The sequence below is a fragment of the Oreochromis niloticus genome, linkage group LG7, assembly GCF_001858045.2.
Source record: "Oreochromis niloticus isolate F11D_XX linkage group LG7, O_niloticus_UMD_NMBU, whole genome shotgun sequence".
NCBI classification, from domain to species: Eukaryota; Metazoa; Chordata; class Actinopteri; order Cichliformes; family Cichlidae; genus Oreochromis; species Oreochromis niloticus.
The window spans coordinates 34741960-34768656 of NC_031972.2; the positions used below are offsets into that span (position 1 = coordinate 34741960).

Genomic DNA, 26697 nt, shown 5'->3' on the forward strand with positions numbered 1-26697 from the left:
CCAGACTTTGCGGACGGTCCCTGACTTCCCAGTGAGGCGTTCAGGGAGACTCACTGCCTGTCGAAGTGTGAGCAGCAGGAGGGGAAAGTTGGTGTGTTGGGAGAAACCACCCAGACCCCAGTCCTCTGCAGCAGTGTCCAGCTGTGCTGTTGTGCGCTTTTTATTTTTTTAACCATGTATGTGGAGCAGCTGATCGTCGGAGCGGTAAGCTTTGTGTGTGTGAGGAGTGGTGTGGGTGTTTGCGTGGCAGCTGTTTTCACCGCGAGAGTCTGATAATGTTAGAGAAAAGGCACAAAAATTTAAAAAATCCACAGATCTGCAAGTGTTTAAAATCACATAGTCGTCAGTTAGGAGTGTGATAAATTGTATTTAAGGGATATTTTTGTGTTGTGGGGAAGGAAAAAAATCAATAAACTTGATCTTTCCAGTTCTAAAAACCTGTAAATGAAAGCGAGAGACTTTCTCCTTCTCTTTCTGTTTCAGAAATGATTAACCTGCAAGCAAAGAAGGTTGTTCCTCCTCCTCTTTAAAGCCCGAGTGTTTGTTGTTTATTCATCTTCAACCATGAGCACCCTCCAGCACCTGGGCACCATGGCCTTCCTCATGAAGAAGAAGAAGTTCAAGTTTCAGGTGCACTTCACTCTGGAGGAGCTGACAGCGGTGCCTTTTGTGAACGGAGTGCTTTTCTGTAAGATCCGCCTGATTGATGGTGGGGACTTTGCCATCTTATCGTCCAGGTATGTAGGACAACGTCCTCGTTGTAAACCACTGAAAGCTGCACTGCATGAACTGACTGCTGTAAATGTCATCCCTCTTCGAGTCTGAGTGGATGTCTCCGCTCTGTCTCTGTTTCTGCCGGTTTTTCCACCTCAGATGAGCCTGAACAGACCTTAAACTGGCAGCCATGTGTTACTTCACCCTTGGCTGTCCTGGGAAAGTCTCCCAACTGCACCTTTCACTACACTCACACTGGGATTTACCCAGAAGTAACACACCCTTTGGTCCTTTTGGCTCATCTCTGGGGTGGTGCCGTGGTGTGTTGTTAGTTTACTGAAGGGCTCCTGGGCAAAGGGGACTGAGAAGCTATAACGTCAAAGGCTGAAAAATGATGCCAGTGTAGTGGATTCCTATAATAGACACTTCAGGTTCCAAAAATGAGACACTCCCCCATAGACTATATATTTAAACGATAGTTGTAAATAAATTCTCCTCCCGCACATTTGTTATTAAGTTGGAAAGCTTTAATTTTTTTTTATTTCTTCCCCCAACATTCCCAACCTGTCACAGCAGATGGTTGGTTCTGCCGGAGGTTTCTTCCTTTTATAAAGGATTTTTTCCTTCCCACTGTCGCCAAGTGCTTTGTCATAGGGAGTTGTCTGATTATTGAGGTTTTCTCTGTATTATTGTATTGTCGTTACCTTACAGTATAAAGCATCTTGTGGTGACTGTTGTCGTGATTTCCACGATATAAATAAAACTGAATTGAATTGCTGTAAATTTGGACATTTTAACATGGGAGTGTGTAGGGACTGATTCACCGCTGGAGCCAGCCTCAGGTGGGCATTAGAGGAGTTGCAGTTTGTGGATCTTCCAGGTTTACATCAGTTTTGAGCAGCTGAGGTTGTCATTGAAAGACTTGCTAGACATTTTAAAAAACCCACTTGGTCCCTTTGTTTCTCAGAGTTAGTTGAGTAGAACATTTCACCATGTTTACATATAAAAGGTGAGACTGTATAGCGAGCAGGCGATAGTGGAAAAGCTTGTCTGTCCAACAGCCTGGCGACCTGAAATGATCCAAACTGGTTTGGTCAGGAATTAAATCTGCCACAAACTCCCCATCAAACCACACCTATTCTTTATTATTGTGCTTCTCTGGGTGGGTTAAACAAATGAAATATAACACTGTAGTGGATACACAGTGTGTTGTATCCAAAATGTAACCCCTGGGGCTGAAAAAGTGAGTCTCTGTAGACTCATGTGTTACAGTGTCCAGCAGAAATAAACATGAGACAAAAAACTGTTTTGGCCTCTGTGGATAATTTCCCCCTTCATAAAAACTCCATGGGGGTGAATCATTTTCTAACTCTTCTGATTGGATACTGAAAGTAAAAAAAAAAAAAAAGATTAGAGGTCAGGGGCAGTAAAAGCACAGGTTTAGTCCAGTCTTGATTTATAGCAGAGTTGGAAAAGACAGAAGAAGACAGTGACATGCTAAAAATACCCCGAGCTGAGGGGGAGATGGACAGAATGACATAAAGAAACACAGAGGAAAGACTTTAACACCGAGACTTTGAACCTTTGACCTGGAAACAGGGAGTGAGCATCAGGAGGATCGACAGTTCAGACAGATATCTGGGCCAGGTGGATAAAAACCATTTAAAGTGATCTGTAAAATCTCCAGGCCAGTGCTGCAGTGAACTGAGAGAACGCCGAGTCAGCATGTTTACTGCATGCAAATAACTCTGTTACTCTGTGTTCCAGGTATTCATGTATGACAGTTGCCTAACTTCCTGTGAATGTAAATGGGTGGTGCATTAAGGCTGCAAGACAAACAACAGAGCAACAGGGCAGAAATGTTATTGTACAAATATATTCATACAGATATTTTGATTGGAGACTTTTATTTTAAAGCACTGTTTGACTCTAGTTTCAAAAGTAAAACTTTCCTTTTGAGTACCTGATTGTATGTACGGGCATAAAACTAATTTATTCTAAATTTACAGAATACAATAATCAGAACCTGCAATGAAGCGTGCAATAGTGTTAGGTTTTTTTTAGGTTTTCGTAGCACATCTTCGTGCATGTAGCCCTTATCAAACCACTATCAGGACCCAGCCTATGAGGTGACGGAAAACATGTCAGATAAACAATAATAATCTGACATATTCTCTGTTGCTGCTGCCAAAAGCCCAAAGAAGGGAGGCTTGTTTATCCTACCGCATATAAATGTCATACATATATAATGTGCATCAGTAACACATTAATGTAGGTCAGTAAAATCTAAACTCTACTAACAGTAAACAAAGGAGAATACATGGCCCAAGTTGTATGTAGCATTATTAACATGGATATCTTATCTTTGGGTTAATTTAAGCATGTCAATAGACTGCATTGGTCTGGCCCTTGATGTGTACCCTGCAAACATGGCAGAATCAGCGATGTTATCACTGACGTCAAAACTGGTCATAATGTGATGGTAAAAGCTGCGCGGCTGCTGCTGGTGTTTCCATGCAGAATAGAGGTCAAGAAATAAATGTCAATCAGATCCTTTCAACAGCCAAAACAAATGGAAATGTCTTTGTTCTTGAAATCAAATTCACTGACATTCACAGGCTTGTATTGCCGGACTTTTACGCTACTTACTTATACCAGCGTGTAAGCTTTGTGTCATTGTGTTTTTCATGGGAAACTTACTTATCTGGCCTTTCACAGCCATCACCTCTCAGCCTTCGTCAGTGACATAAACACCATGTTGCCCCCGGGGTCAGTGTCTTTATCGGCAAGCTCAGGAGGAAAGGTCAGGGTCTCCAGAGAAAAAGGTCAAGAGTTTCTTACTCTTCGCTCAGTGGTGGAGAGTGTTTTCTTTGTTTCATTTCATTCTAACTGATAAAAGGACAACACAACAACATTCCTGTACATAATTTTGCATTTGACTAGACGCAGAGAAAAGGTGACAGTTATTCAGTGCTGGGATGGTTGCTGGGTATGCATGCATGCATATGTGTAAAATCATCATGCATGGATCTTTGAAAAGAAATGTAGATATCTTTCCATCCCCAGAAAGAGAAGACTTCTTGGCTAAAAACACATTGGAGTGTTTTTTAGGTTAGACTGAGTGTGCCACAAGAATGAAGACATTTTAAATGTTATTTATAAGGAGAGTCCTTACAGTTCTTTGTTTTGGCTTATATGTGTACCTTAGGAAGAGGCACTCCTTCTCAAAACACTGCTCTCGTTCTGTAGTTATAAAAACAATTCCTTATCTAGTCCCAGGTGGTCATCCAGTAGGCATCCATCCAATCATCCATCCATCCATCCATCCATCCATCCATCCATCCATCCATCCATCCATCCATCCATCCATCCATCTTATTAACTGCTTGACCAATTTAGAGTAATAGAGTGACTCGACCCTGTCCTGGTGAGGTGAGGTACACACTGGACAGGCCAGTAAAACCATTAAATGTACACCTAACACCTGCCCACTAATAGAAAATGGTGTATAAAATGACTGCTCTTGGAGTCCTGCCACGGGATTCTTGCATGCATTTTCACCTTAAAGTTTTTTCATTATAACATTTGGGTGTGACAAATATGTAAAAATTGCATATAAAAGGTAGTAGATGTGGATCTGAGCCTAACCCTGAACAGGTGAAGGCCAACCTTGTGCGTGCGAGGAGCTCGAGGAAGCCTCCCACATTCATTTCCAAAGAATAGGCTGAGTAATATCAACCACCATCCAACAATCACATAATTCACTCATCATGAATCAGAGTAGCCATGAATGGGCCATTTTATCGCACATTTGTACATGTGTGGAACGTATTTGTATTTTGGCGTTATATCAAGTCCATTGCTCACCAAGTAAATACCTGTGGAGGTGTACTTGAAGGAGGGAGAGCATCAGTCCAGTCCGATACATGCTTTTGTCCTTTTGTGAGGCATGTTTTCGCTCGCATAACTTTTCTTTCTTTCTGTGTTTGCTGGTTTTTGAATGTATCCTCCCTCACAGAGGTGTGCCTCTTTGCTCAGAAGCAAAAATCATACACTGTTATTGATTCTTTGAACTCCTTACCAGTTATACAGAGACATCTTGTACTTGAAGGCCATTAGGGATGAACTGTGCGTGATAATCAGTTACTCTTTGTTCTTTGTGATTTGGCTGGAAATTAAATGGTTATCTGTTTGTGCCATTTATCAGCTTCCAAGAACAAAGTCAAGCTCGCATTTAAAGAAATTTCTCTCTTGTACTTTAAACAATAGAAAACAGACGTCACCCGAGACTTCAGCCAGTGTTGCACAATCGACAAAGAACCGATTTATTGAAGACCTCCAGCTCCACAGCACAACAAGTGGCTGATTTTATCAGCAGGGTCCTTCAGTGTTGTTCAGGCATTCCTCTGTGGCCTACAAGGTTAATACTCCAACACTGAGACATACCTTTATATCCACAGATTTGTTTTTCCTACAATCTGCAAAGGCACCAAATCTTTTGGCACTTTCAGCTTTACTGAGATAAAACAGCCATGCTGTCTACTGCTGATAAGAAAGTGAATTAGGCCTCTTTATCTTTTGAGCCCTGTTATGCACTTGACCACATATTCATTTTTTTACACTGCAGCAGCCTCCAAATATCTCTACACCATTGACCTGGAGTGGTACTCCCAATGCACTGCATTTCATTTAAAAAGCCTTAAAGTATCTTTAAGATTTGGTGCTATGTGTAAATTGAATTGAATTGTTTTCTAAAAGCTGGTAGGCACTTCCTTAGCATGAAAGCCAAAAGCATGGTGAATGCTTAAAAAAAAGCATAGCTATACCTACAAGCACCTCTATGAAAGCTCGTAGATATAACCATAGACTGTATATAAGAACAGCATCTACTGATTTTTGGACTGTTTGAAGGTTTGAAGTTTCTGTGACATCCATAGAGATGAATTAGGATGTTTACTGTAGTTATTAGCTATTAGCAGCTAATTCTACTTTGGTTCAGCAAGCTGCATGTGTAAACTTTACATAAAGTTTCCATCACCGGAGCACAGAGTCACCAAAGGGGAAGATTATCTATAGAGACTGAAGTATTTTATTTTATATCAGGATGCAAACATTGTTGATTTCTCCTGTAAATTTGGACATTTAAACTTTGGAGTCTATGTGGACTGACTCACTTTTGGAGTAAGCCTCAAGTGGACATTAGAGGAACTGCAGGTTTTGCCACTTCTGTGTTGGCTGCCTTTTGTTATCACTATTTTATCATGTCTCATTTGCTTTATCTGTACAAACAGATAGATTTAAAGTGAGGTGTTTCATGTTGGATTCAACTATTGACCGGATTAGTTTCAGGTCTTTTCAGGTCACTTGGCAAAAAGTCATGACTGTTGGACAGACAAACTTTCTTCTGTTTCCAGTCTTTAGCTAAGCAGAGTGCTTGCTGGTTAGAACCTTTCCTTTTGCATATAAACATGAGGATAAATGGTCTATCTAGAAAAGTGACCAAGTGGAAGTTTATGTGTCGTTGGTTGTCTTGGAACGGGATTACAAGTGCAATCAACCCAAATAAAGAAGACCCAAATGCTGACAAAACACAGAAGGGCTAGCAGAAAGGTAAACAAGAAAACGCTTCTCTTAAACATGTCACATGAAAACATATCGGCTTCTTTAGGGCTCAGTCTGATATGAATTTAATTAATTAATGAATCTTGAATTTATTGTCCCACAGCTACATTTTAGCCTGTGGTGTCCAGCATACAGTGCTGTGAGGAAACCTCAGGAGGCACGGTTTCTAGTAGAAGTACTCCTTAAAAAAGGGAAGTGTGAGCTGTCTGGTCTGCTGTGAGTCTGCTGTCTGGCTTCACTAGAAATAGTCGTTTTTCTGTTTGACTGCTCAGCATCAGGTGTGTTTCAAACTGCTGGAATACAACAAACTTTAAAGTTCCTCCAAATATGGCTGGAATTGGGAAGTTTGTTTAAATAGAGACATACACGAAAACATGTAACCGTAATAAAAACATGTACTAGAAAAAGGAACTGAACTCAGTGAGTTTAGCGTACTGGGGCCAAGCTTAGTCATTTATCATGACTGCTGTTCATAGATGATATATATGCGTTGTGTGCCGTAAAACAGGTACCTTTTACAATTAACATGGCTTTTGAAGGATGTGGTTAACAAACCTCTGTCTTTAGATTGTTTCTTCAGTTCCTCTTTTCTGTTTTAAGATCTGGAAGTCTCTTTAGATTCTCAGAAAACCCAGAGTATTCCCTGCATCACTGCACTGATACCATAAGATGTATAATCAGGTTGTGCCAATCTCGCACTTGTGCACGGCCTGTTAAACAGTCAAAATGCATGAAATACTGCGGGCCTGAATGAGGTTTTGTTTAATGTTTTATAGAGCACTGTAAATACACTCATGTGTCGGTTTATTACTTTCAAAGCAGAAATATGGCTGAAACCATGCATCAGGGTTCATCACATGGGATTTAAAAAAAAAAAAAATTCCTGTAAGTGTTCTCAGAATTTTCCTGGTTGACTGTCTGTTGGTTGGTTTGTTTGAAGATAATGATGGCTGTCATGGAGAAAAAGTTCTAGTTTGATTACTAGAAAAGCTGGGACGTAGACTCCTGTCTTTAGACACACCTTCATTGTAGCCTTCATCTGCTGACATTGGGTTCCAAGAGGGTCCTGTTTTACAAACCTACACCCATATTATGAGGCTAGAGAGGTGGTGCTGGTATTTGGCGAGAATATGGTTTAATAGCCAAGAAATATCTCGACTTTTTGTTTTGATTTTGCACTTCCCTTTCAGGATGATAATGATGGAAACCTGCATGTGGAAAAAAATAAGAAGTTGATAACTCACTAATTTCCAGCTCCATATTCTTGTGATGGAATGTGTGAGAGTAGCTATGCATGATTCACAATTCATAATAAGACTATTTTTGTTCTTAGACTGACCCACAGTTCATCTGCTGTCTAAAATCTTCTCTCTAGCTCTTCCCTCTTTAAGACAATTTTTTCCATCATCCATCCATCCATCCATCTTTTCAGCTGCTTGACCATTTCCTGCTACTTATCTGAATTCGGGTCGCAGGTATGGCAGCCTAAGCAGAGCCAAACAGCAGCCCAAACTTCACCCTGGCCACCTCCTCCAGCTAATTTAGCAGAAGACCAAGTTGTTTCCAAGCCAGACAAATATAATCTCTGCAGTGAGTCCTGGGTCTTGCCCCAGGGTCTCCTACCGGTAGAAAATGCCCAAAACATGCCTGCATCACCTCAACTAGCTTCTTTTGATGTGGAGAAGCAGTGGCTTTGCTCTGAACCCCTTTCGAATGACTAAATTCTTCACTCTGTCTCCAAGTGAGAGTCCTACCACACTTTGTGTATACAAGAGTTTCTTTCAATCTCATTCCTTAAGTCAGTACCCAGAGTTCGTGTGCATAGGTAAGGGTAGGAATGTTGACTGACCGATAAAGCTGCAGATTTGCTTTTACACTGAGCTCTCTCTTCACCACAACAGCCCCTATCCATCATCAAGTTCACGCTCCACTCTCCTGTTACTGTGAAAAAGACCTCAACATACTTAAACTCTTCCACCTGGGGTAGTAACTCATTCCGGACTTGGACTGGGCACTCCAATCTTATCCCTGAGAACAATAGCCTTGGTCTTGGAGGTGCTGAATCTCAACCACTGATGAAGTCAACAGAACCACATATCTGTAAAGAGCACAGATGAAATCCTGAGGCCACTAAAGTGGACACTCTCCAACACCTGGCTACACTCGGATATTCACCTGGATACACCTAGATAATCAGTGACACAGGAAAGCCCCGGTGGTATCATGACTGCCTCCTGAAAAAGAAAAAAATTGAACAGAAGGTGGGTGTGGCCTGGGGTGACCATATTAGGGATTATCCTCTCACTGTGACATCATACAGGACTGAAACTGAGGTTTTGACTCACAGGAATTACTTTTACATACACTGAACTCACTATTAAAAACTTTAGCCATCATTACAATGAAAACAGATAGTGTGCTGAAGCAGTGTCACGGTAGTTCGAATCCACTGACTGGTTGGGGGCCTCTTTGTGGTAGTGGTACTCTGGCCTCCCACAGTCCAAAGAGATGCTTGTAAGGTTAACTGGTGGTTCTGAATGTTTGTCTCTCTCTGTATTAGTCTTTTGATGGATTAGTCACCTGCTGAGGTCTACCCAGCCTCTTAAACTATACCAGCTGGGATCACTGAATAAGATAAATGGAAGAGGATGGATGGATGGATGGATGGATGACATGAGCATCCACCAGTGGAACAGCATATGTGTGACAGAAAAAAAGGGAAGGAAGAATAGGTGTGCTTTAAAACCCCGTCCATTGTTTACCTCAGTGCTGGGATGGGCTCCACATGTTAATACCGGCTCACTTTGTTACTCTACCCTTTTTGTTGTGCTTTACATTCCCTAACACGAAGTTGAGGTACAGACTTGCACATTTGGGAGCAGCTCAATATATCACCGCCTGTCTCTATCCCACCTTAAAGCTGCCACCACCCTCGACATACATCTGCTAACCACAGCCTGCTGTTATATAACAACCTATACATCACACTCTGCCAGGTCAAACACACTCCCAAACACACGCATACACAACGTGTCACGCTGTCTTTAAATGATTAAAAAGAAAAAGTAACGGCAGGGCCTAAGGTCAGGGTTTGTGTGCGTGTGTGTGTGTGTGTGTGTGTGTGTGTGTTTGTTGCGCTCATTTGTAACTCGGCCTCATTCCTCAGATTCTTTCTCCAGAAAACAACGACAGAGAGTAACCAGGGAGAGCTGGTTGAGTAAAGATTTTGAACCCAAGCACAGTTGTAGCAGCACTTCAGTGTTCATGGAAAACACTCGACTGATTTAACTCGACACAAGTGAGCACTTCCTGCAGTTTGTAACCAAACAAGCTGCAGTGGAGACAAGGCTTTACTGGCCTATCTGTAATGCCTCATTTGCCTCATTGTACACAGAAACTGTCTTGTAGTAAAAACCACACAAAGAAATTATTTACATGCAGCACAACAGTTAGAGTAAAATCTAGATTTATATACTTATTCATGTGTATTTCACCAGTCGCACTGACATCAAATCTTTTTTTTAAGGGGAGTCAACACATAGAAACTCAAAACAATGTCACAAATTCGATGTCAAAAATCAAGAAAAACAAAATGATATGCAGTTAATCCTACTCATGAACTCTCATTCAGACATGACAAATGCACTGAAGATGTGAGAGAGATTTTAGTGTATTTTTGTATTTTCACTTGAGCCATAAATACTTTATTAGTTTATATATGATAAGTGTCAGAGCAGCCATAGATTTGTCCTTAACCCTTTGATGCTTAGTGATCACTACAGTGAACAGCTATTCAAAGGCTGTTTTCTTGTATTTGTGCCAGTGTTGATGGTATAGTTGCACATAAACCGCTAAATTGTACACTGATGTGTCACCCACTGGTTGTTTAATGTTACTATCGATGTATGAAGTGTTTCATTGTAATTATTGTTATTTAACCCTTTCATGCATGAATTATGACAACTTCAATCAGGATTTTTTTCTTAAGTATTTTTATTCATCTTTTTATTCCTAAAGATGAATGAAAATTCTTAAGAGAAAAATCCTAATCTAGATTGTCATAATTCATGCATGAAAGGGTTAAATGTGTCAATGACTCTGCAATCATGAATTTTGTGCAGGGTGTGGAGAGTGGCCTGGTCCCCGATGAATCTGTTAACGGACCGTCTTTCCTCCAATAAACATGGCTAAGACTTAGACATGTTGACTGATTGCTCCCAGTCTCTGCACTAGGTGTGATTCAAGGTTACTTTAAAGCATCAAAAGGACTGCAGCGCAATTTTGATTTGAATTCAGATGCTGCGTGGACGCAGATATAATGCACTGAAATGTGTGTGTGTCACTCTAAGTGTTTTTATTTTCTGAACTTAGTTAGATTTTGTTTCTCCACTCTCCATATTTGTCACAAAGTGACCATGTGACCTGTGCTTGTATCTACCTGTCGTACAAAGGTGCATTTGCGAGGGCGGACGGACTGTAAGAATAGAAGCTGCAGAACCAGTCTGACCGTTTCCTGCCTCCGTCAGGCAGCCGGCTGCCTCCGAGTGTTTCATGAGCTGCAAATTTCAGGTCACCCTTCAGATAAGTGAAGTGGGAAAAGTTCCAGCGATAAAGCTAACGTGGGAAAAGAATGCCTCAGATACTGAGTCATGTACTTATCATGGTTTGCATTAAAGCAAACAAAAAAGTAAAAGTTATGTAACACAGTGTATGTTTCTCTCTGGGGCTGTTACTCAGAATTATTAGGAAGAAAGGAGAGGACAGAAACGGCATAAAATACCAAAGAAATTTGTAATGACATGTCCCAGCATGCAGTGTTATCTGTTTTTCATTTCCTGTTTGTCTAAAGTTGGAGTGGTGTTTTAAACAATTTGTTTCACAAATAGTCTATCTATAGGGATTTTATATAAACTAAACCTCAGCAGGCCTTAACAATAGATAAAATACCACTGTGTGTCCCTTAGCTACATTTTTTCATGTATAAAACTCTTATTATTACCAATATGTGAACAATAACATAACTTAAAAAGGTAAGACTGTTTCCAGCTCCCTCCGTTTGGGCTAAAGGCCAACAAACTGATTCTAAGACTTAAAAATCTAAAGGATACAATGATTTTGATGCAAGTCAGCACAACACAAACTCCATATGCAGTTAGGTTATTTTTTGCCTCTATGCACGGCAACGGGGGATACATGAACCAAACGATCAAGATGTGATTGATCAAAATTAGTGTGGAACCCATGGACGTCATTAAATGCTGTGTTTCCTCACTTCAGATGCTCTGGCAGGCCTTTATTGTGGCCACCTTCCATTGCTGCTTGTTTGTGTCCCTCTGTAGTTTTGCATATAATAACTGAAAACTGCTCTGTTACACTGAGACCAGGTAGTTGGCTTGGTCCTTGTCTGTGCGCTGCGTTGTGAGTTGCTTTTGCAGTTTGTCTGTTTGTTAGCAGTCTAGCCTGCACAGTTTTCATGATATGATTTTCCAATTTTGTGTGATGGTACATACCAATGACAGCTCAAAAATTGGGTCAAGGTCACATCAAATGTGAAAATCAGTAAAAACTCAACATGAGTACTTTGGTTGGCTTGACATTGACTTTCATTGTTAGCACCCAAGGTAAAGATGACCATAAAAAACAATTTCAACTATAGCACTTGCCCTTCGGGTGTAGCTGTGCTCTTGTTTGCACTGTGAATCTCTATGTGGAGAGTTTTGCAGAGTTTGAGTATGTGTTCATCCTGCTGCTTCATCAGTAAAACCAGTGACCTGGGTCCACTGGCATAACACTCCCTCCACCATGTTTGACAGATGATGTGGCGTGCTTCAGATCATAATCATGTTTTTCTCCTTTTCCAAACTTTTCAAGTTAATCTTGGTTTCATCAATATAATAAAATAAAAATATATTTTTTCCAGATCCATTATGACTCTTTTAGATATTTTCCACCGGAGTCTGATTGTCCTAATCTTGAGTGTAACCAGCAGTTTGCAACTTCTGGTAAACCTTTTGCATTTCTATACTATGTCTACCTTAGAAACAATTCAAAGAGCCGCAATTCAGATATGTTAGAGACGTGCGTTGGTGTGCATAAAATATAGGGAAGGGTCAGCTGGAGCTGCCTGGTTTGCATGTTCCAAAGGGCAAAAATATGGGACAATCTGTTCTCAGCAGAGCAGCCGGCTGAGTCTGCATATGTGTATGTTGTGTAAGTGGACAGATCTCATGCGGCATTTCCTTTGACATGAGCGATGCAGGGAGAGATAACAGCAGAGTTTAACTTTCAGGTTGAGACAAGCCCGGCATGCAGATGGATGGCCTGCGTGCAGAAAAGTGAGCTTAACTCATTGACTGCTTTAGTGTTAGTTTACACTGCTGCAGTTTCTTCCTCTTTGTAGGCTGACAGCGTGTCTGCACAGGAGGGGCAGTGTGGGCAGCAGCGGCTTCACTTCATAGGTGCAAAGCTAAACTACAGTAGTTAAACACAAAAAATAGAGCTGTGCTTTTGTAGACTCTCAGACATGCAGCTGCAGGAAAAGTGCATTTCTGTCACAGCAGGTTCATTCAACATTAATGCGTCCCCTTAGGCCTCATTATTGGAAACCATGTAAAGGTCCCCAAGCTGTAAAATGTACATATTTGCACTGTTTATTCACCAGGTCAACGGTGGCCCTTCCAGGTTATCCATGTGAGAACCCTATCTCATGCACTCACAAAACCCTGTGGCACAGATATTGAAGACTGTTTTTTCTTACAAAATTTCTTTGTGTTGCATCAGAGTTTGTACAGTTTGTCCAACCCTGTTTTCGCCCCTTCGCTTTGGCTTATATTTTAAGTTATTTATGACACCTATAGTGTTGTTCGACTGGAAACCGTGAGGGCAAGAAATAAAAAACAATATGCTGATAAACACCAAATCTGTTTCCAATCAGAGCAAGTGGAAACCCCCTCAGCAGAGTCTGACGTGCCACGTCCCGGGATGAGATCATCTGGCCCATCAGCTGCTCGGCCTCAAGGACGTTCTCTAGAAAAACAGCCAGAGAAAACAGTCTGTGTCGTCCTATTGATCCTGCAGATAATAACACTTCTAATATAAACACATTTGCTCTTTCACATGCTCAGCCTCCAGCATATTTCCCCAGCTGTTACAATACCCACAGTTCACTTTGTGCTAATGGGCCAATAAATCCGCTGTAGCCTTGTTTGTTTTCCCCTGCATGATGAAGGCTGGGGTTACATTATTCTGGCTGCCAAACTCTATAATGCTAGAATGCTTTTTAATCAGAGTAAAGCATCACTTTGGGGGTGGAAGGGTTTTACAGGTGGGGGCCACTGATGCTTTTTCCCTCCTCGTCTTTTCTGGCTGTTTTTTCACTCGTTTTGCATTCAGCAAGCATCAGTGTCAATGCTGGTAGCACGAGGCGATACCTGGACTCTACAGAGGTTTCACAGGTAGTCCAACTCCTCCAGGAAGGCACAGCAATACATGCCACTGCCAGAAGGTTTGCTGTGTCTCCCACAGTCTCTAACGCTTTGATTTTATCTGTAGATTTGATCCTCAGAACCATTCAAATGAAGGTCTCCAAAGATAAAATCATAAAGATGATAATATTTGAGCTACTTTTTAATAGATGTGTGGTAAAGAGAGGACCCAAATACAGGGCTGGCTGATACATAGGCCATAAACGAAGTCCAAGAAGGTGAAGTGAAGCACAACTTTATAATATTATATGGTATGAAGTCAAGAGGTCTGATTAAAGCCTTAACTCTCTGCAGTTTGGCTTGTAGGGGGTGAAAATTGAGGTAAAGGTGCAAACATTTATAGTATAAATTCCAGGATTTACTCTTTACACCTGTAGTTAGACTGTGTGACAGTCTAACTACAGCAGGTACATCTGTGTGTGTGTTTGCAGGGAGGAGGTGCAGCAGAACTCCGTCCGATGGAGGAAGAAGTTCTCCTTTGTGTGCAAGATGAGTGCCAATCCGATCAGTGGAGTGTTGGACCCCTGTATCTGCAGAGTGTCTGTACGCAAGGTAAACTACAACTCCCATGCTCCTCTGGGACATAGAGTGCCTGATTACCTCAACACAAAGCCAAACAATTTTTTTTTAGATTGTTGCCGAAAATGAGCTCTGTGGGAAATAAAACAAACATTTAGCTGACACTAAAGTTTTAAATGAACTACATCATCAAGCTTTTCAGGCGAGCAGCATCCTCCTTAATTCAAAGGTGATGCCTGCACCTGTTCCAATTTCAGCTCCATACTGGAACCATGTGATGCGTTATGAGATGGTCAGCAGGCTGAATCAGCAGTGTTTCTGTGTCTCTGTGTCTCTACAGGAGCTCAAAGGAGGAAAGGCCTTCTCAAAGGTGAGTTTATAGCCTGTTTATGTCCTAAAACTGTTGGATGAACTGTTGGACTCATAAACTTTACAGTGCACAGATTCACAGTGCATTAAACACAGTAAAGTGTTCATCTGACAGAGACATGTGACAGGACAGTCAGAGGGTGATGACTATGAGCAGTAGCCAGTAAAACACTGTGTTTACTGTCTGCTCATGTAGGTTACAGTCAGCTGTTTGAGCTACAGTAGCTGTGACCAATGACTGGAATATTGTCACCTGACTGCAGAGCCATTTTATATCTGCAGGTTGACTGCAGGGCTCCCTCTATGCTGAGTAATATGTGTGTTTATCTGTTTGGGGTCCTTTAGTCCCTCTTTACGTGGTTTAATGTCTCCCTGGGGTTGTTTTATGGCTCTTCACCATTATTTCTTGCCTTTATTTGATTCTTTCGTGCAGTTTTGGTTTTGATTTAGTTACACTTTGAAGTGTTTTGGCAGCTTTGAGATTATTTGGTGTTGTTTTGGATGGTTTTCTGTCTCCTTGGGGTGGTTTTTTGTGCACATTTGAGGTTTTCTTGTACTTCTTTTGGGTTGTTTGGTGTCTCTTTGGGGTCATTTTGTGTCTCTTTGGTGGTTTAATGGTCTATTTGGGGTAGTTTTGTGTCTGTGTTTTGTGCCTCCTTAGGTTCCTTTGTGTACCTTTGGGTTCATTTAGTGGCTCCGAAAGATTTAGTGTTTCCTTTGGGTTGTTTTATGCCTCTTTAGGGGTTTTTTTGTGTACTTTTAAGTCTTTTAATTACTGTGTGGATCTTTGTTTTGCTCTTCTTGGTAATTATTCTGTTCCTCCTTTACTGATTCAAACCTCTTTGTAGTTTTGGGCTTATGTATCTCTTTTTGTTTGTTTCCTGTGACAAACTGTGGAAAAGACAGACCAATCAGATAAAAGCATGCTTGTAGGCTGAGTGAAGGAACAACTATTTATTTGGTCTGGGACAAATATTGTTGATATTTTCAGATTCAGTCCAAGCAGAAATTAGAATTTGCGGCAGCAGTTTTGCTGTTTGTGTAAACTCACACACACGCAATTCACCACCATGAGCTGTGGCCCGTCCAGTACGAAGCAGAGCTGAGTGGGCAGAAAACAGTGAGTGAGGAGGTTAAAGGAGGTCATTGACTCGCACATAGAGTCACTCTCTCCTGTTTTCCTTCATTGACTTCCTCACATGAGGGCATGGATTGTCAGCGGCAGACAAAAACAAATATTTTTTAACCAAGTGGTAGAAGAAGAAGTCCTGCTGCTTCAGATCTGTGAGGGGAACAAATTAAAAGCCCATGAGCCACAGCTGATGGAGACCATGGTCGTTACAACATGGCCTTTTCATTTTCTGTTGCTTTCTGACGTCTGTCTGTCTGTCTGTCTGTCTCCAGCTGGGTTTTGCTGATCTCAACATTTCCGAGTTTGCTGGTTCAGGCTCGACCGTCCGCTGCTGCATCCTGGAGGGCTATGACACCAAAAACACTCGGCAGGACAACTCTATTCTCAAGGCAGGAAAACATACACACACTCACAAACACACACACACGCACACACACATACACACACACACAAACACACACACTGACCTGATTAGTGCTCAGGTCTAGTAACACATCTGGGTTTTTTTTTATAGGTAACAATTGGGATGACTCTTCTGTCGGGGGATCCCTGCTTTAAAACGTGAGCTCCTTCAATTTGTCTGAGCGACACATGTAACAATTAAAGCTGTGGCGATTTTTCTTTGTAACACATAAATTATATTTCCAGGCCTCCCAGTACGGCCAAATCCATTTCCATTGGGGATGAGGACCCCAACCTGCAGCTGGACTGTAAGGGGGAGAGCACAGACGCCACTTTGCAGCCACCAGGGGGCATCGTGGAGGGACCTCGGTCCTTCAAACCTCGACAGTCATCAGTGCGCAGCTCAGGTAAGTCATTGGTGTAGATGTACCTTGATTAATGTAGCGTATTTTTAGGGATCCTAAGGATGTTTTCACGGTTCGAGGTGTTAATGCCAGAGCTGTGTTTGTGTGTGCAGGGCTGCCCGAGGAGGGAGGGAGTGTCTCCAGTCCGGACGAAGTCTTTCAGATCGGTCATTTTCGCAGCTCCAGCTACGCCAGCCAGCACAGCAAGATATCAGGTCAGAGAGCTTTAACTTCCTCATGCTGTAGGAAACGTGCAAAACATGAAGGAAATAAACACAAATAAACATCCGTTTCCATTCTTTCCTTTCTATCTCATCCACCCTATTCACTTTACTTATTTTTTTGTTCCTCTCATCATCCCCTTCCTCTCTTTTTTATTCCTTTCCGCTTCCCATTCCTTTCCTCTTTCTTCTCTTCCTATCAATATTCTTTTTCCTTTCCACTTCCTGTTCCTTTCCTCCCTTTTTTCTTTTATTTCCAATTTCCATCAACCTCCTTTTATTTCCTCTCCTTTTTCTTCTTTTTCCCTTTGTCTTTCCTTTATCCTTTCCTTTCCTTTCTCATGTCTTTTCCTGTTCTTCCTCTGTTTTTTCCTTTCCTTTCCTTTCCTTTCCTTTCCTTTCCTCAGGTTACAGCACCGGTCACTCTCGCTGCTCCAGCCTGAACGATCTCAGTCACCACAGGAATGCCTCCTCCAGCAGTGGCGCCTCCTGTGGGCTTGGCCACCCCTCCCAGCCGCCTCCCTCCACCCCCACTGAACCGCACCACCAAGCGACCCTCACCAAGCCGGAGAGACCTCCTCCCCCCTCTGCTGCGGCCATCTTGTCCAACAGATCCTCCAGGTAGATAGACTCACACACAGCTGCACCTCAGAGGAAACCCACCTGCCGCTGCATGTTCTCAGCCTCGGTGATGTCACGGCGAGGCATGTCAGGACTGCATGGCATTGATAAAAGGCTGGAGATGATTCTCAGGCATGTGTGAACCTACATGCCTGCGATTCTCTGGAAGAGTGTGAAGCATTTGGCTGGAATTCACAACACCAATACATCTGCTACTCGGAGAACTGCAGATTTCAGCTTCATCTTGCTTGCACACACTTGCATATATCAGTTAAAAAGTTAACAAGGAACCAACCAGCTCCTAGCAGCCAAACCCTTTCCTCTCCCCACTGATTAAAAATATTACTATGTCGATTTTATTTTTTTATTAGTAAGATATCAGTAGATGATTTATGAAGGTGAAACGACAGGTGGGGCAGGTGTCACTGCAGAAGAATTACAACCCACAGAGCTCCAGAATGAATTTGTCAGTGCTTCACTGTGAAGCTGTGTTTGTGTTTCAGACGTGACTTTTTCTCTGGTTTGTGTTCGGTCCAACAAACAGAAGGAAGAAGGAACCCGTGGAGAGGCAGCCTAGCTGCGTGGACGACACCCGCATCGATGCAGACGCCATCGTGGACACGATTGTAAAGAGCCAGGACTTTGACAGCAGCAACAACGAAGGTCAGCCAGAGTCCCGCTTAGTTGTACTTAGTTTCAGCCACAGTATAAATATCAAAGCCAGTATCAGCTTCTGGCTCTAAAACATGTTTCAAACTTGCATGAAATCCTCCTGCTGGCCACCAGAGGGCGACTCCTGCAGCAGCATAAAGAAGTCAGATAGCACAGAACTCATCACTTTCCTGATGAAGTCCTGATGAGAATCAGGTTGAAGTACTGGCTTCAATATGATGCTCATTTTATAATTTAATGTCCCCACGAGCGTCCAGGAGGACAGTTAATCCGTCTGCTGCAAAGCTCACGGGATGATTTTGGTTAAGAAGTGTCTGACACTTTTACACTTTTCATTGTTACAGTGTACACCTGTAGTTGGGTCAGAGCAAAGTTGGGTTAACCTCTCAATGTACGAGAAACACCAGAGTTTGGAACTAGCTCAAGGCATGCTCCTCCACAGGGTCTTAGTGTGCTTGTTTTGGTTCACCTGCACAAGTGAGCCACACTAAGGGGGGAAAAGACCCAGAGTTTGATTTAAACTGACTAAACAGCGCAGGTGTGAAAACAGAATTTATCCTCTTATAAAAATCCTGGAAAACATTCCACTTTTGAACCAAATTTAACATAAAGGGATGGGTTTTTTTTTTTAAAGACTAACAAGTGGCCAGTCAGATTTAGCTCAGAAATCAGTGTTGAGGGACCAGTAGCACGAGGCCTGATGGCGGTGATGGTCTGTGTGGGCTCAGTTTCACTTCACGACAAAGAAATTCTTTGTGTATTGTGACCTCAGTTTTCGTGAGTACTCATTACTGGACGTTCCACACTTTAGGATATCGCCCCCTGGTGACTGTGCACAGCTACGACATGTAGATACCCGCTCACATGAATCAAAACTTGTAAAAATTAAAAAAACATAAAAAGTACAATTTTAGAAAAGATGAAAACTATTTGAAAAAGTATTGTGTTGGAAAAAAACCTTTAACTTTAGTCTTTGTGTCATTGTGGGCAAAGCTGTGGAAATATTTACTGCTATGGGGATGAGTTTTACTGCAATATCGTTTCTGAACTTTTTAAGTCTTGTTTTTATTAAAATGAAGTTTCCACCTTCATTTTAATAAAAACGTGCAAACTAAACCCAACAGATTGAGTAAAACTAAACTGAAACAAGAAAAATCACTCTGGAAACCAGGTGTGACTAAAAGGAATAAAAAAAAAAGAAAAAAAAAGAAAAAAAAAAAACTCAAAATTAAAGTTATAACACGTCTGAACTCCAGACAGACACAATGGTCCCTGTAGCAAAATAATGGGCTACTGTATGTCCATCTTTTATATGCAGTCTGTGGCTTTGGGACAACATGTGAGCGTCACCACAGTAACGTCTCCTCTGGGCTCATTTTTTTCAGACAGCAACTTGAGACTGTTTATCAGCAAAGACGGGACCACAGCCCTCAGCGGGACGCATCTGGCCAACAGGTATCATCTCACTCGTCGTATCTTTCTCTCGACCGTGATCACCTTTCATAAAAACTCACCTGTTTCTGTTCTTTTCCCAGAGTAACTCCTGGCATCTTTGAGCCGGTGGTCATCGAGACTCACTGATACCCACGCTTCTCCTGCCTCATCGCCGTCTCTCTGACGTCCGATTGTCTCCGTGCATGCAAACACGTGCACAAAACTTCATGTGTGATCACCGTGGTGCAGATGTTGAGCCTTCTAGTGTTTTTAATCAGGTGGTGGGACGGGTGTAACACACGGGTACAGTGTTTTCTGAGACAGTAGACTGATTTTAACCTGTTTTTAACCTCTAACAGAGAAAACCGGCCATCATTTCTAATTTTACTGGTTTTAAGCACTTTTAAAATGCTCCAGCCTGCTTCTGTATGTCGCGTTATGTTACAGCTCTTTTGGTTAGACTGTGCCCTCTGTTTTAAAGTGAAACTCTTCCTCATGGAGTAGCCTGTCTTTTTTGCGGCTGAAGCCTCTATTTTGCGGTTTCTGCAGGAAGTGCTGATCAGGTTTAAATGTGATGTTGAAGAGCCTGATGAGTACCGGGGGAAGCATGCACAGGAATCAGTAATTCATGCTCTGAAAGAAACTAGGTTATGGGCCTAAATCTACAATTTAACCTGTAAACCCAGCAGTAAAACTGTAACAAAAATGGCAGTGAGGCAGATATAAAATAACTAAAAGCAGATCCAGAAAACAGCTTTCGAGTGACAGTGAAATGAGATCCAAGCAACCCCAAAGAGATTTGAAATAAAACATAAAAAGACATAAAATGACCATAATAAGCAAAAATTAAAAAATTAATAACTACACCAAAGGGTCTGAAACTGCTATAATCAGCTGCACAGTTACATAAAACAGCCTCAGAGACACAAAGACGTGTCCTGATTACTACGTCAGGCTTGTGCTCAGAGGCGTGTTGTCTCATAATCCGTCCATGAGTGCAGCGCAGCAGCAAGGGAGACCTAACACATACGAGGCCATGGAAAATCTCAAAGTGAGCCACTTGGATTCAGACAGATTTCACCTGTTAAACGTTAATCAGTGACGCTGACATTTGAGAAAACCTGTTTATGTTTTCTTGACTAAGCTCGGAGGATCAATTACTAATTTGTGTGCTCAGGTTAGGTTTTATTTTTCCCTTTTGTGACTTCAGGACTTTTTCAGTTTTTACTGTGTTGTTCGGCTTTTCTTCTTTTCGTTACACTGGGTGTGTTTCAGATGAGTCCCCGAGGACTAAAAGCTGTTGACTCTGTGACATAATCAGTCACTGAACACTGGTACCAGTAAGAAGCACACCCAGTGAACCTCTGACCAGTGCTTCGTGCACACGTTACTTGAACAACACCTTAGGAACCACTGCATTCTGGGAACTGTAGTGCGACACTGAAAAAAGGGTACTTCTGTCAGCTGGTTGGGACTTCAGAGTTTCTGAGAAAATACAGGACAGAAGATAAAGTCAGACTGTGAAAGCTTCCCTTTAACAGATTTATGGTTTAGTGTTGTGTTTTAGTCACATGCTAAATAGATATATTTTCAACTTTCAGATAAAGTGTCATACACACAAGGACGTATTAGGGCTATTGGAGATGTGGAACAAAGTACGAGGCTGCTTGAGGTTTGTCGGGGTAAAATTCAGAGGCCAAACTGAAAAATTTACAGGACAAAAATGGCAAATTTGAGAAAGAAAAAGAAGGATAGATTAACAAGAAACTGTCAAATTTATAAGAATTAACCTGTAAAATTTCTGAGAAAAACCAGGCAAATACTAGAGCAATCTTGTCAAATGTAAAAGGATAAACGGGCAGATTTATGGGAAAAAATTAACAAACTTCTGACGCATTTACAGGAAGAAACATCTCAAATTTATTGAGAACAAACAAAAAAAAATGGTGATCTCCTCTGAATTTTACACCCCTTACGTTTTTGTCCCTTCAGTGCTTTCAATACGTCCCATTACATTTCTGTGTGAGAAGAAATCGATGCTAACTTAAGCCTGGATAGATTTGGGAGAGTAAATATGTAGGAAGTCATGAACAACATGTAGAGGCAGTAAACAGGAGCTGAAACATCACGTTACAGATTCACCCCTGTTATGACGCTATCTCGTCAATATTTCTGCCTTTGGATGTGATGAGGACACAAAGGTCCCCGAGAGACGCTCTTCAGTCAGGCTGAGAAAAAATCAGCCTGGAACTGAAACTGAAGCTTTTATCCTTTTATTTTAATGTTATTTGATCACTGTGTTTATACTTATTTACACTGTTTTGCACATGTGAACTCTCTGAGGAGAATTAGAAACCACTAAAAGGAAACAGAGGTGGCACAGTTGTCCGAAACAACATGAAATCTTCTGTTTTTAAATTTCTTATTTCATTTCTGTTGGCTTAATGCCTGCAGAGCCTATGTTCATATGGCTGGCCATATGTAACCATCCATCCTCTGCACTTATTAAGTACTTATTCACTTTTTAAATTCCAATGATGTCGTAAACCTGTCATAAATGTGAGGTTTTGTGGGGTCTTTACTTCCTTTCTCAGCCACATTTTATTTCCAACTTTGGCCTTTCTCAGATATTAAGTACACACAAATAAGCTGAATCCAGAATGTGTGTATTTATAAGGCAGGAGATCTTTATTGAGGGCCTGTTCTGCTCCACTGGAGTAGCTTTTAATGGTACTAGCCCCTCAGTTCATCCACTCTCTAAAAGAAATTGTTTAAGCACCTGTCTCTTTATAAGAACCCTCTTGTTAAAAGCCAACTTTCCAATGACTGGACCGCTTCTGGAAGCCTGCAGAGGGGCATATCAGGGTTTCTGAGCTGTATTGTCTATTTTGTGCAAAACTGACATCAGCACATCATGAGAGCAGAATGTTGTTTGGCTCACAGGAACTACTCTTATCAGTGTTTACCTCATTTTTGTAAAATATGTAACATTATAATATTATATATTTAACAGAAAGTAAGAAATAAATCCTCTTTAACAACAAGTGACATTACAACAAGCTAAACAGAAATTGACATTAGCAGGAAAAATGGCTATAATCACAATATTAGCATTAGCAAATGTTGCCTATTTATGCATCCATGCATTTAGGCGCTCATTCACCTTTAGAACCATAGTTAATGTCGTTTTACTTGCTCACTGCCTGCTGACGTTCTGGCTTCACACTGACAAACAAAGCAGTGTTTTTACCAAAAATATTAACTTCAATCAGAACTCTTTGCAGTTTGTAGCTTTGGACAGTTTAAGTTTTGTGCATGTGCAAGGAAAGTAAAACTCCTTTTTCCCCATTGCTTTTGCAAGGCTTGTGCAGACTTAGCGTGTTGAGCTAGCAGTGATACTGTGGGCTGGTGTTGGCTGTAGTGAGGTCAGTCCCACAGCTGCAGCAGCACAAAGCCTCTGTTGTGTGAGTACTGACAGTATACAATAGATCTTCACCCCCCCACGGGACTCATTTGTGCATTTGTGATTATGTTCATGCTGCAAGATGTGCATGCGGGCCATGCATCTCTGACTGATATGAAAGGATGTACTGTATAAAAGACAGTTTTTTTAAGCTTTCTGGTGCATCAAGTCATGCAAAAGTGTAAGTAAGTTGTAAGCAAGTACTGGATACTTGGGACATCTAGAGGTTTGTTAGGTTCACCACTCCTCAAAAGTTTGGGATTGCTTAGAAAAGTCCTTCTTTCTGAAAATAAAGTAGATTTTTTTTATTTAATATAACATTAAATTCATGTTAACTATTTTATATAAAAATTTGTGATTAATGAAACTGTTAATTATAAACCCTCCGATATTGTGTTAACCATTGAAAGTTTATCATATTAAAAAGCCTACTAATCATTAGATAAAGTAGTTAGTCTCTGGATGTTATCCACAGCTTTCATAATTTGTCGAATGTGGAAGCTTGTTTCTGTCACTGAAAGAAGAAGTTATTTTCTCAGACGTTTGAACTAGTAACTTGGATTCTTTAGATAATAACCTGAAATTCTCACTTTATCTGGCAAAAACTGTTTTTGTTTTTGTGTTTATTTTCAGTAATGGGACAGGCAGAGGTACAGGCAGACATTTTCATGCAGTCATGTGTATTATTCCCTCCACAGTAACTGGCTGTCACCAGAAAAGAAAGAGGTTCAATACTGACAAACTCCATAAGGGTGTTTGGATAAAAGAGGTGACAGGTGTTCAGACTGCAGCTTCATTAGACGGAAACCATAACAGTCAGACTGAAGGGAGTAGTACACACTGTTGCATTAGGTAACAGTCTGTCATAGATACATGTACAACATTTCTGATTAATTTTATGATACATGAATTTTTAAAGCACTTTTCTAAGTGATCCCCAACTTTAACCTGTACTATTTAATAATTATACACATACCTTTATTGCCATATTTTCCATTAACAGTCCACATTGGTGTGTGTGTGTGTGTGTGTACGAAATGTGTGATGTGGTAACCATATAGTCTATTTTCCTTTTATTTCCAGACCAGCAGGCTGGTCTGCAGCACGGATCTGTGTGTAAAAGCTTATATTTTATGGTAAGATGTGACTAAACAGTAATTATTTACAGTGAAGCCTGCGGTTACTGGGGAAAGTATGCAGTAATGGGATCTGTCTGCCACTGTGATTTGTTCTAGAAATACTTACTCTTTCTTTGTACTTGACCATATGTAACCTTGTGATCTTATTAAGCAAGTGTTTCTATTTCTGCATGTGGTGAAATGTTTTTTTTTTTTATTATTATTATCATTTCTGATTATTTGAAATTAAATTGTTGGGGCCAGGGTTATATTGCATTGGTAGCTGTGGTACTGATTTAACAAGATGGGGTTTGGTAAAGGGAATATATACTTCACAAAACACTTTCTACCATATTTTAAAACGTATTTATATTAAAGGTAAAATCACTTAATGTGTAGAAATATAATAAATGCATATAAAATATCTAATATAAGCATTAATGTTGGGTGAAAATAATTTTGTTGCATAAATTGGTGCATTTCTGGGTTTTTTGAGAAAGAAAAATCAGTTTTGTTTTATTTTCAAATGCTTTCTAACTCCATGCACACATATTTTCACTCCTTGTGTTAAAATACCAGGAAATATTTCAAGAATTCAGATGATCTGACCTGTTAATAACTACATGTAAACAGAGGAGTTGTGATGAACATGAAAACCAAATAAACTGTCAAAGTCTCTTCTTTCTTTAACTGCCGAAGATTCATCTGTTTGTTTGCACATGTCATGTGATACTACACCTTAACACAAGCGCTATTATATACAGTCACGTACATGTAAGTACATGCAATGAAAATATGGAGACAAACAAAAGTTGAACTGATGCCTTCAGGAGAACGTGGTATATTTGAACAACAAGAGGGAAACTTGACTTTCTGATCATCAGCTAAACAAAACTATTATCGTTTTAAGTGAAATTATTCTATAGAAAAGAATAACTACACCTCTGACATCACAAGTCACTTTTGCCATCTTTAGTAGAAATTACTTTTTGGCGTTTTGCATGATTGTCCACCAGTCTCTGATGATAACCTGCCAAAATCTTTCATCCACTTTTTAAAAAAAAAATAAAAAAAAAATAAAAAAATGGAAAAATTATCTTTACTTCTAGATCTGTGCTTTGAATAAGGCATTATTATCCAGGGTGCCACAAACTCACCGTACAGATCAACCCTGCAGCCAGGGAACTGTGGACCTGATTGGACCTTCTTGATTTGCACTTGGACTCTCTTTTCTCACCTACTGACCTCCTTTTTTGCCACTCACTAGTTAGGTTTAGGCCCTGAGAGTTGTTTGGTTTAGGCACGACAGCACCAAAGGACACCTTGTGCATACCTGAAACGCGCACGCAGCAATGCCAAAACGCTGTTATTTGATGCTCCAGGAATGAAAGGAATCTGGTTCTCATTCCTTTCTTCTTTTTGAGTCCTTCTTTGGTGGATTTGTTGTACTAAGGATCATTAGTAGTGTTGAAAAGTCCAGTTCTAATTCAACTTTGAACTTTCAGATGGATGGCCTCACATCACTGTTTACAGAATTCACAGAGTGGTTCTTCCTCTTAAAAGCTGTCTTTGCTCTGCAATAAAACATGTCAGCTGTTATTGTGATGATCCATCAGGACATCAAAGGCCTGGTTTTGACTTCTAGATTTACTGTCAAACTCCAGACATGGAACAAGAATGGGGGAAAAATTCATCTCATAAAAAGCATCTCGAAGAAAACCAGGGGCACTTCAACTTACTGAAATATTTAAATGGCCTGAAACCAAAGAGCTTTAATTTTCTGAAGGACAATAAGAATTTTTCTGTTGTAGCATTTCATTTGCTCCTTACTATTTTCCACTTCAGTGCAGGTATAAAATCATTATCTAATTATTCTGCTTTTATTCACATTAAAATAAAGCAAAAATTTATTTTTATAATGTCTGTCAACAGTATTTTATGGTTTGTGGGGTGATTATAAAATATTTTTTAAGATTCTGAATACAACGTGTCAACCAAATGAATTTTTTCGTTTGTTTTGTTTCGCTGTTTTTATGGTTATTTGCCTCAAACATGCGTGTGTGATGCTGTGATCTATGAAGCTGCAGTAGCAGGTAAACCACGAGAGGGCTTTACAAGGACATGGTCAAGATCATCCAACAAAAACTATTTTCCAACCATGCTGGGAAAAAGAGAAAAGAGAATTGAAGAGCTTTGGGTTGACAGAAAGCAGCTGAATTTAATTTGGACAAGATCAACATAAGTCAAACAGTACTGTTGCCTGCAATACCACCTTGGATACTCCCTGAACCAGTAGTATATTTCACACTATTAAACAAAAAGAATATTATTCTGTATTCACATACAGTGCAGGAATATATTAATCAGTATTACAGTTCTGTCAAAATCTACACAGATGCATCAAAGAATACAGCCAACCAAAGCGGGATAGCCTTTATTGTTCCTGAATTTAATATCAAGGTAGGGAAAAGGATCAGTGATGGTAATCAAATGGTGTCAGTACTGTTAGCTGTCCAGTGGAT

General features: G+C 40.7%; 1 protein-coding gene across 1 annotated transcript; it reads left to right on the forward strand.

The window, feature by feature from the left end:
- Positions 1–15: 15 nt before the first annotated feature.
- On the forward strand, positions 16–24865 carry LOC100701617 (protein FAM102A). Its single transcript, XM_003440146.5, has 12 exons — positions 16–204; positions 484–737; positions 14252–14372; positions 14680–14709; positions 16113–16229; positions 16355–16401; positions 16489–16649; positions 16760–16861; positions 17275–17488; positions 18033–18151; positions 19546–19615; positions 19696–24865. Exons 2-12 carry the CDS (start codon positions 565–567, stop codon positions 19739–19741), a joined length of 1200 nt encoding a protein of 399 aa, XP_003440194.2. The 5' UTR covers positions 16–204; positions 484–564; the 3' UTR covers positions 19742–24865.
- The last annotated feature ends 1832 nt before the right edge of the window (positions 24866–26697 follow it).

Excerpts from the sequence above, each read along its gene's own strand:
- LOC100701617 (XM_003440146.5), top strand. The coding sequence starts at position 565 with ATGAGCACCCTCCAGCACCTGGGCACCATGGCCTTCCTCATGAAGAAG. Across the intron at positions 16,862-17,274 it reads CCAGCACAGCAAGATATCAG|GTTACAGCACCGGTCACTCT; the intron begins GTCAGAGAGCTT and ends TCCTTTCCTCAG. Across the intron at positions 18,152-19,545 it reads TGACAGCAGCAACAACGAAG|ACAGCAACTTGAGACTGTTT; the intron begins GTCAGCCAGAGT and ends CATTTTTTTCAG.